The sequence below is a fragment of the Primulina huaijiensis genome, chromosome 13, assembly GCF_012295235.1.
Source record: "Primulina huaijiensis isolate GDHJ02 chromosome 13, ASM1229523v2, whole genome shotgun sequence".
Taxonomy (NCBI): Eukaryota; Viridiplantae; Streptophyta; class Magnoliopsida; order Lamiales; family Gesneriaceae; genus Primulina; species Primulina huaijiensis.
Window position 1 is genome coordinate 18,506,016 of NC_133318.1, and position 10,019 is coordinate 18,516,034.

General features: G+C 35.9%; 2 protein-coding genes and 1 pseudogene across 2 annotated transcripts; 2 read left to right on the plus strand and 1 right to left on the minus strand.

Moving 5' to 3' along the window:
- The first annotated feature begins 854 nt into the window (after positions 1–854).
- LOC140990999 (uncharacterized) lies at positions 855–1,596 on the plus strand. The gene has a single exon (XM_073460904.1). It carries the CDS (start codon positions 930–932, stop codon positions 1,440–1,442), a length of 513 nt encoding a protein of 170 aa, XP_073317005.1. The 5' UTR covers positions 855–929; the 3' UTR covers positions 1,443–1,596.
- Positions 1,597–3,729: 2,133 nt separating this feature from the next.
- On the plus strand, positions 3,730–4,848 carry LOC140991537 (histone-lysine N-methyltransferase SUVR3). The gene is made up of 2 exons (XM_073461539.1): positions 3,730–4,360; positions 4,433–4,848. Exons 1-2 carry the CDS (start codon positions 3,769–3,771, stop codon positions 4,819–4,821), a joined length of 981 nt encoding a protein of 326 aa, XP_073317640.1. The 5' UTR covers positions 3,730–3,768; the 3' UTR covers positions 4,822–4,848.
- A 251-nt stretch (positions 4,849–5,099) lies between these two features.
- On the minus strand, positions 5,100–8,617 carry LOC140991538 (probable inactive leucine-rich repeat receptor-like protein kinase At3g03770; annotated as a pseudogene).
- Between the last annotated feature and the right edge of the window lie 1,402 nt (positions 8,618–10,019).

A 10,019-nucleotide genomic window follows, 5' to 3' on the forward strand; every position in this document is an offset into this window, starting at 1 on the left:
ATGAGTTGTAACTTACACATGCAATGTCACTCATAGAATATCTTACATTCAAAAGTAGAATTTTTCGCTTATACTCAGATCCAAGATTTATAGGCTCAAGTATCTAAACTTAGAGTGTGCGTATCAATTGAGCTACTAGTCTACACGAACTCGTTAATTTTGTCAACAGAACGAGAGTTACGGAGGATAATATTGGTACAAAAAATCATGAAATATACTAATTAGGTTTTCTTTTCTTTTCTTTGTTTTTTTTTTTTTTGAAAAAAATTATTAGGGTGTTTTCAACCCTTTTCCCCAAGTCCAACACCGACTTCATCTCTTTTTCAAGACAAAGACAAGACAAAAACTTACATAGGTTTTTTTTTGTTTGAGATTTAAGATAATGTTGTATGTTATAATGTCATAATTAAGCATGTAAATCATAAATTAAACTAGAATAGGTTTTTTGTGAGACGGTCTCACGGATCTTTATTTGTGAGAAGAGTTATTTTGCCATTATTTACAATAAAATGTAATATTTTTGTGAAATTGACATATGAGACTGTCTCATAAAATTGACCTATGAGATGATCTCACAAGACTTTTGTAATTAAAGTATTAGATTTCGCCAATGAGCAAATAAATACTATATGAATCAGTATGAAATCTATCAGAGTAAAAAAAAAAACAGACACCAAACATGTAGTAGATATGTATGAGAATCGAAGTGATAGGATTTTTCAAATATATATTATGATTTACCCTTATTTATGCACGCGCATACACCTTCAAGCAGTTATCGTGATTACTACCTTAACTTGCTTTGTTTGGCGACTTCGGTATATAAATTATCTCCCGAATAAATTAATATAAAAAGAATTTTAGTTAATTGGTGACCTAAATTCACCTCAGCTCCACCCCTGTGGTCCTTCTTCAACTCACCGGCAAAAATGTCAACTTCAAGCTCAACCACTGCGACCCAACCCAATCCATCATCCGACTCGATTGACCCGATTTTCCATCTCATCCGATTGCTACCTTTCTCTGTCCTCCGGCCGCCGCGTCTCCGCCTGAAGCTGCCGTCCTTCACTCTCCCTTCCTCCATGACAGTATTCTCCCTGGTCCTCCTCACATACTTCATGGTCGTATCCGGTATCGTCTACGACGTAATTGTCGAGCCACCGGGCATCGGATCCACCCAGGATCGCTTCACTGGGTCGGTTCGACCTGTGGTCTTCCTTCCGGGTCGGGTGAATGGCCAGTACATCATTGAGGGTCTCTCGTCGGGGTTCATGTTTGTTCTGGGAGGGATCGGAATCGTGCTGTTGGATCTGGCGCTGGATAAGAACAGGGCCAAGAGCGTGAAGGTGTCTTACGCGTCAGCTGGGGTTGCTTTTGTTGTGATTTCTTATGTTATGAGCATGCTTTTTATTCGCATTAAGATCCCGGCATATCTTCGCTGATTTACAGTTTTATTATAAGAAAAATTAGCTTCTGTTATATTTGGGGGTTTATAATTGTAATGCGCTGAGAATTGAATGATTGAGGAACCCTTTTGTTTCACTGTTATTTCTTAGCTCTATCACGATTTTGAAGTAAAGGAAAAGGCCTAAACAATTCAGTGCAGATGCTTAATTTTTTGAATGCTTGGGAACCTGTTGCCGAAATGCGTGATTTTCCTTTTCGTCCCCAAGTAAAGTTAGTGCTAATCTTGTTATGGGTGAACCCACATTTTATTTGTAATTCTTGCTTGTCATTGAAACAAAAAACTTTGTATTTTGAAGTAGAAATCATTAAGTAACGTAGATTAGATGCAGAGTGTGTTTGTGTGATAAGTGAGCACCTTCGTCTGTCATAAGGTGAATATTAGAAATTCTACATTGTTTGCGTGACACACATCCATGTTGGATTTACTCGAGTGTTTTGCTTTACCAAGTCCTTGCTTATAAGTTTATCGTTTATTGTTTTAATACCTATTTAGATCCGGGCTCCTGTTACGTGAATATTTATCTGATACTGAACTTGCTCTTAGCTATAGTGATTCCTGATGTGTCTTTATTACATAGACCACATAAAAGTCTGCTGTTTGCCTGTAAAACGTTGGCCATGATTCATGTTGTGTGGAGAAACAGTTGAGGCTCCAAAGGGACTTTTGAATGTGTTAAACTAGCAAAGAGTGTCCAGTAGGATTGAAGATAAACATAAAAAATCTTTTGTTGGGATATCTGCTTCTGGGGTTTATGGAATAATTTAGGTTGTGTCTTATGTGCTTATTCCAAAGCACTATTATTTTTAGGGAAGTTCGCACTCGGTCAAGAAAGGACTACAAGGGTCAGCTACCCAACTAGCTAGACCTGTATGACAAGATTTGCTAGACTTTGTGGGGACTTTCGTTACTATACTCTTGAAGATACACTATTGTACTAATAACATAGAGCATATATGAGATCAAGTGAATGACTAGGTATTTGATGTGGACCTTAACTGTTTATCATGTCTTTATTTGATTCAATAAATTTAGAACATGCTCCCAAGGGTGACAATGACGTTGAAAGACATCCTAGAATTTCTCGTGGAAATGATTTTGCATGCGATCACATGGTTCTTCAAATTGGATGCTACAGAAATTTTATCTTCGCAGGCCACAAGCCTCGGCATTCTCTTTATGACGCCGTATCTGTTTTTTGCTAGTATTAAACTTAAAGCATACGGGTGGCCATTTGTTTACTTAATCTCATTCAGTTTTCTCTTGTGATTTATTTGTTTCAATTTTCTTTATCTTGCTTTACAGGTATTGGGTTTTTTGGGTTTCATAATTTTACGAGAATTTTAACTTGTTACATCCTTGTTGGTATGCCTAAATACGGGACCTAACTGTAATCCTTCATTGATTTCCTTGTGGCTTTAGATGATGATTTGTGAAATCATTATTGATGTAGGGCGTATAAAATACCCGTATTGATATCAAGAAAATTCATCTATCGAAGCGCAACTTAAAATTTAAAAGATATTTAAGATAAATTTTGAATTGTAAGCTTCAAGAGTTGAAGTGTAATAAAAGATGCCAAAACTATATTTTCTTACGGACAATTTGTGGCCCGTCCCAATTTGCACTTCACCAAAAGGTCTTAATTATCTCTTTCGTCTTAGTTAATCATACTTTGTGATGCATTGTTATTGATTAAATTATATAAAATATTTTATTTTTCAAATTTTTTATCGTTGTTTCACAAATATAACTTACTAATATATTTATGAAATTCCTTTAAAAAATATATTTATGAAATTAAATTTCTAAATTTTATAATATTGCATTTTTTTAATTCTATTATTTAAGATTATTTTAAATATTGGAGACTTAAGAGTTCGGAAACGTCATACTGAGTTAAAGCGTGTTTGGTTTCATGTTTTCTTTTCAAGTGTTTTTTTAGCTTAATGTGTGTCTGTTTTTAAAAGTGTTTTTAGTAAAAGTCGTGTTTTTTTTTATATATTTAGATGAGAAAAACTTCTTTAATTAATAAAATTTTATCATTTGGGATTTTGGAAAATCACTCATTTTAGTTTAATTAAGTGTTTAAATCACTACAAACCCATCCAAACACATAAAATTATTTAAAAAAATTATTAAAAAAAATACACTTTTCTTTCTTATTAGTTACTCTAGTTTTTTAATCTAAATACACATAAAATTACTTAAAAAAATAAAGTGTTTCGGTATTTTTTAAAAAATAATAAGTAATTATATTATTTGATTTGCTAAAAATATCTTTGCAACAGTTTCCCAAATCCATGAAGGAACAACAGAGCAAAAAAGCTCACAGCTCCGGCGAAGCATTTTTCCAGTGCGCCGCCGTGTTCTTCCCGTACCTTCTTCCCGTCGAACTAGCATCAATTTCGTTGACCTGTATTACCTTGTACCAAATCGCGAAGCTAGTAACCGCGAGAAGAATCTCCGATTCTTCCAGAAACTTCGAGAACGTTCCAATCCCTTTTCTCAATCCCATCGTGGGCGATTCGCAACCATACCCTTACTTCCTCTACACCCCAACGCAGGTTCTCCAGATGAAGCCCGACTTACGCCAGCCATGGGGCTCCGACAATGTATCGCAGATGTGTCAGGGAGGACATACTCGACCCGACCCGTTTCTTTTCCGGGTCGAGGGTGGAATTGGTTGTGGATGTGTTGATAAGGGTGGGATTTGTGATAATTGTCCTTGTACGGAGTGTGGCCCAAGTTGTATGTGTGACTTTGGATGTGGGAACAGGATGACTCAAGGAGGGGTGTCCGTTAAATTGAAGATTGTGAAAGATGATAGAAAGGGTTGGGGTTTGTATGCTGCTGAGTTGATTCCTGAGGGAAAGTTTGTGTGTGAATATACAGGTAAAATAGATTTTGAAGTTGATTTGTAGCCGATGTTGAAAAGATGTTAATCTAATGTTCTTGAACTTGAAGGTGAACTTATCTCTACCAAAGAATCTAGACAACGACAGCAGAAATATGATGAACTTGCATCAAATGGATGCTTCACCCCCGCTCTGTTGGTTGTGAAGGAGCATTTTCCATCTGGGAATGTATGCATTAGGATCAACATTGATGCAACAAGAATTGGGAACGTTGCACGATTCATTAATCACTCTTGCGATGGTGGAAATCTTGAAACGGTGATTGTACGAAGTACTGGGTCTTTGTTGTCTCGTGTTTGCTTCTTTGCTTTGAGAGAAATTCAGGAGAATGAAGAAATTTCATTTAGTTATGGATGTTTTAGGCTCAAACCAAATGGCCAACGATGTTTTTGTGATACTTCTTCTTGTACTGGATTTCTTCCATCAGAACATACTTGAACATATACAAATTTACACAAAATAATCTTTTGTTGTGTGCAATAATCCATTTGGAAGTTAGTTTAACTTTGTTGACTGTGCATACCTTGTTATATGTGAGCGAAGAATGAAACACGATCCATCTTTGTTCTGACTAGCTATTTTCTGGTGATGATTATTTACCATGTAAGAAATTGAAACACAAAAGGTTATTTTGTGTTTTAACTGTAGATGTTCGGGTGTGTTGTGATGGTAGGAACTCGGCACAAGAGAAGCACTACATCCAGCCCGTACGTCATGCTGTATCAACTCTTGCTAATAAATTTTTTGATGAAAATTTTGTTATGATGTATTTTCTTATGAGAAATGCCAATCTCTATGCAAAGAGAGATTCAACAAAATCACTATCTTTTTGCCAATCAACATATCCACTAACATGAAAAAGCAAAATGATACCAGCATCGCTTGGCATACCAGTTATAACCTCATTTTTTCCTTTGTTATTCTGAACAAACTTTCATAAGTGCTGAAACATCAAATATCTGGCACAAAAAGTAGAGATTACAATCTGGTTGGTCAAGGCTTTTAACTGAAAAGAAGAAGCGCCTGTTACATACATTATTTGATACTGCGCTGTAAGCGTGCAGATTTCAGAGATGGAGTTGGAGAGCTCTCACTGCTTTGGGAATCACCCCTCCATGCATCCTGAACCTGAGAAGCAAATTGCAAATTCCATAGAACATCTTCAATGGAAGGTCTATCAGCTGGATCCTTTATCAAACATCTACAGCATAGCTCCATCATTGTTTTCAATGATTCACCCGAGCACAAGTTCCTAATCGCTGGATCAACTATGCTGTTTCTTGATGTATCATCCGCTATTATGCTGGCTTGGAACTGCATAACGTTAAAAAAAAGTATCAATAATTATTAGATGAATTCCGTGCATCATTTGGTGCTTTGGGATTAAAGAATGAAAAATGAACTGTAGTTTAGTCAGTGAGTACCTGTTCTTTTAGAAACTCCACTTCATTTCTGGAATATATGGGCTTCCCCGAGATGATTTCTAGTAGCATCACTCCAAAGTCATAACTATCCAACTTGTTTTGATGCTTTTCCCTGAAAATCAATTAATAATAAGAAATAAATATTGAAGAGACTGTTTTCATGAAGAAGCATTTTCTTAATGACTTCGTATTTGAATGTTATACATTCACTTGTACTTACGATAACAAACCTTGCATTCTTGGCCTCCTTGGATCCAAGGAAATTTTGGAGATGATCCTGTCAAATCGAGCAGATTTAGACTGTCAGGTTGTGCAAAGATGGTGTGAAGATACAAATTTGGAAAGCTATTTATTTGTACTTTTTCCGTGTTTTCTGCTAGCAAAGGCAGGTTGTAGCTGCTGATTTTTGCAGCTAGGTTCTGATCCAGTAAAACATCTGTTATTTTCAGATTATTGGAAAAGACACCCGGCATAATGCCTGTGTGAAGGAACTGAATACCCTTTGCTACTCCTGTACCAGCCGCTATTCGCTAAGCCCAGGTGAGCTTTTGTCTAACTCGCGTGTCTGCCAAAAATGACAATGAACTGTGGCTGTTATGTTTATTAATATTTAGCTCTTAACATAAAAACACAGACGGATTCACAAGAATTACGTGTAATAGTTTACCTGATATCCAGCTTCTTAGAGTCCCATTTGGCACATATTCAAAGACAAGAATTATCCTGCTCACAGTTGAATCATCCAAGTAATACTCAAAGCAGTGCCCAAGGGCACTAACCAGATTGCAATGCCTTAACTTTGAGATCATTTCAATATGATGCATCAAGTACTGCGTGCTGTGGCTTTTCTTCAATTTCAGGCATCGAATTGCCACATTGGAGCCATCCCTTAGTTGACCTCTGTACATCTGAGTCCATGTAGAGGAAGGTCATCACCAACGATGCTGATCATTATTTTAGATTTTGAATTGAAAAGATATTCATTTCTTTCATACGGAAACCAAAAGCAAGTACCTGACCGCGAGATCCTTCTCCCATGGAAGTCGATGTATCAAAATATTTGGTTCCCTCCTCAAGCTCTTCCAGTGAAAAGGTCCGGTAGGAAGGGAGGCCAAGTGCTCTCCTACTTTCATGGCTTGAGTTATGTATCCTATGAGGAATAAACATATAAAATTAATTAAATCAATAAACTTTCCGGCTAAAAACAAGATATAGAAAAGAGAGAAATCTCACTTGCATCTTTAAGCAACTTTGAGGTGTATACCGCTGTTACATTTTCTGATACAAGTCTAGGAGGAGATTTTTGTTTTTCGTTGCTGGCAAGAAAATTTCTTGCAACCAGAAATATCGCACCAGCTAAAATGGCTGCCCCAACAACTCCACCAGATATGCCTAAAGCAAGAATAACTTTGGAAGTTTTCTTCCTCTTCTCGGGATGAGGTAAAATTCCAACAGCTAAAGCCTCATTCTTACACAAAGAAATCGGGTTTTGAGTTTGATCTCCTGTTGACAAACAATTTTTGGCATACAACACAACCCTTTTTCTTGGTCCCGACAACAAGCAGCTGGGCAATTTTCCAGTCAACAGATTAGTAGTCAAGTTCACAAAACTAAGTTTGTTACTGCAAGGTAGGTTTTCAACAAGCATGCCTGTGAATTTGTTTTGTGCTAGATCAAGATAAGTGAGACGTGGCAGAGATAGCAAAGATACTGGAAATAGCAAAGATACTGGAAATGGTCCGACGAATCTGTTGGAGGAAATGATCAAGATCTTGAGCTGATAATAAGATCGGACTTTCTCTGGAATACCAAAAGTGAACTTGTTGTTCCTAAGCACAATGCTCTTGATATTGTTGGAAACCACAGGAAATAGAGGCCGGAGAGCGTTGTTTTCCAAGTCATGCCCCTGAAGATTTGTCAACCCACCAATATCCGGCACTTCGCCAGAAAATTTGTTATTTGACAATGCAAGAACTCTGAGGTCCCCCAAGTTCCTCAATGAATGTGGCAAAGTTCCATTTAAAGAATTGTTCCTCGTGCTCAAAACAACCAAAGATGAAAGTGTACCTATCCAATCTGGCATCCGACCAGTGAGGTTATTGCTATCGAGTATTAAACTTCGAAGCCTTGTCATTGATGGTATACTTGGCGATATGCTGCCTTGAAAGAAATTTGAAGTTAAGTTTAGTGATTCCAAGGAGGATAAGTTAGTGAATTCACCGGGAAATGGTCCCCATAAACCAAGAGAAACCAATCGTAGGACTCTCAAGCCTGGAATCTTAGCAAGCGTGGCAACAAAAGAATCGATAGAGAAATTCTCAGGTAATCGAGGAGCCCCTGTTTCTCCCACAGTATGCAGCTGAGTTCTGTTATCTTCATAACAAACAATGTTAAGATTCAACGATGGCTAACTATCACAGAAATCTGTGGCCTTGTTCCAGCTATTCAAAGAGGGTGGAAAACCAAGAAGCTGTCGAACATTTAGAAGGGCTTGGATTTGGGATGATTCAAGCTGCACTGTGTATGTGATTGAAATCAACATGAGAAACAGAACTGGATAGGCATTTTGGACTATGTTTCTCCATTCTGAATCATGCGCCATCAGCTGAATCGACTGAGTTTCCACTTGAAGTTCCGAAGATTCTTGCAGCTATAGCTCGGTGTGTGTTGTAAGCTGTCCAGAAGTGTCCTGCTTTTGTCATGAAGGCGAACAAACCTGAATTAACACGAGAAATAGGCCAATGTTTTATAATATAACACCATACGACCAAACATATTTAAAACTTTCTCATCATTCTTCATTTTGGAATTCAGAGTGATACCTTTCTCGGCCACAAAAACAATTTTCTTGGATCAGGTTCTGGATAAATGTACACGTTTTGGAAAATAAAAATAAATTTAAATTTTAGAATCGCGAGGGTGACCAATCCACGAATTACTGCTCACAACCAACAAAAATACCCAAAAAGTTGGCTTCCAAAAATCAGGTGATGTTTCACCTCACCAACTACTAACCTTCAATTGAAGCAACCATACAATTCAAAGCGAGTTCTCACAAGACTTGAACAAAGATCCCAATGCCACGATTTTCTTGAATTCAAAGCAAAAGACATCTAAGTTCTTTCATATTACTCTCAGATTATAAGTCTGCTAAAATTTGGAGGCTTCTAACCAAGCACAGATCAAGACAATTGAAGTGACAAATTCTGAGCTAAACTACATTTCAACCACCATTAAGCAACAACTACTTCCACATTATCTTTCTTGGTATGTTTGTCTTTCTCCTCATTTTGTACCCCACATTTGCTCATGTGATATTTAATACTTTGGAAGCTTCCATAGAGTCTCAACACTGTTGGATTGAACAACGAAAGGAAAAGCAAGATCATAAAAGAAAGAAAGAAGGTGGAATCTCCTTCATCGGTCCCCTTGTTGTACCTACTCTTCGTTCATAGCAAACTAGTATTTAACCCGTACCATACATGAGATGATATTATTAAAAATTAATTATTATAAAAATAATATATATTTAAATTGTAAAAATTAATATAATTTTAAAAAAATAAAAATAAGCAACTATTTTTTTCGTTAATTTTGAAAAACTTTATTATATATAACATATGTCGATTAATTGTGTTAGTATAAGGCTATGACATGGTTTTTTATCGTGTTTAATTTATTAATGTCAACCACCAACCTAAATACATATTTAGTTCTTTAATTTCCGAGAAGCTATATATTATTATTTTTTAACATGTGATAAAAAATATTTTTAAATCAAATTCAATAAAAATAAGATAAATATTTTTTTCAAAATTCAGTAACTTTGTCTAAATCATCATTCACAAACAATTTTGTAACACAGTACATGTTCGACACATTTAAAAGATAACAACAATTGCTTCATCAATATTTTTATTCAAATAGGTTGTGATTTTATCCACAAAATCTATACATAATGTACACAACAACCTAATATTCCTAAAAAATGAAATATGTGATTATAAGTAAATTATGTATGAACCAGAAAAGTTATTTTATTAACATTTACTATGTGTATTTCAAAAAATGCCAATAAGTTTTATAAGGTGTCCTCTAATAAGATGTGTAATTCATTTAGAATTGGTTTAATCCTTTTCATTACATGGTATTTTATACTACCATGTATCTGTAAACTTTGTAATATAGAAGAAAATTATCACATTAGCAAAT

What these genes read in the sequence shown, in the direction of transcription:
- LOC140990999 (XM_073460904.1), top strand. Translation starts at nt 930, where the DNA reads ATGTCAACTTCAAGCTCAACCACTGCGACCCAACCCAATCCATCATCC.
- LOC140991537 (XM_073461539.1), top strand. Translation starts at nt 3,769, where the DNA reads ATGAAGGAACAACAGAGCAAAAAAGCTCACAGCTCCGGCGAAGCATTT. An exon ending in GTTTGTGTGTGAATATACAG is followed by an intron (nt 4,361 to 4,432) that starts GTAAAATAGATT and finishes TTGAACTTGAAG; the next exon opens with GTGAACTTATCTCTACCAAA.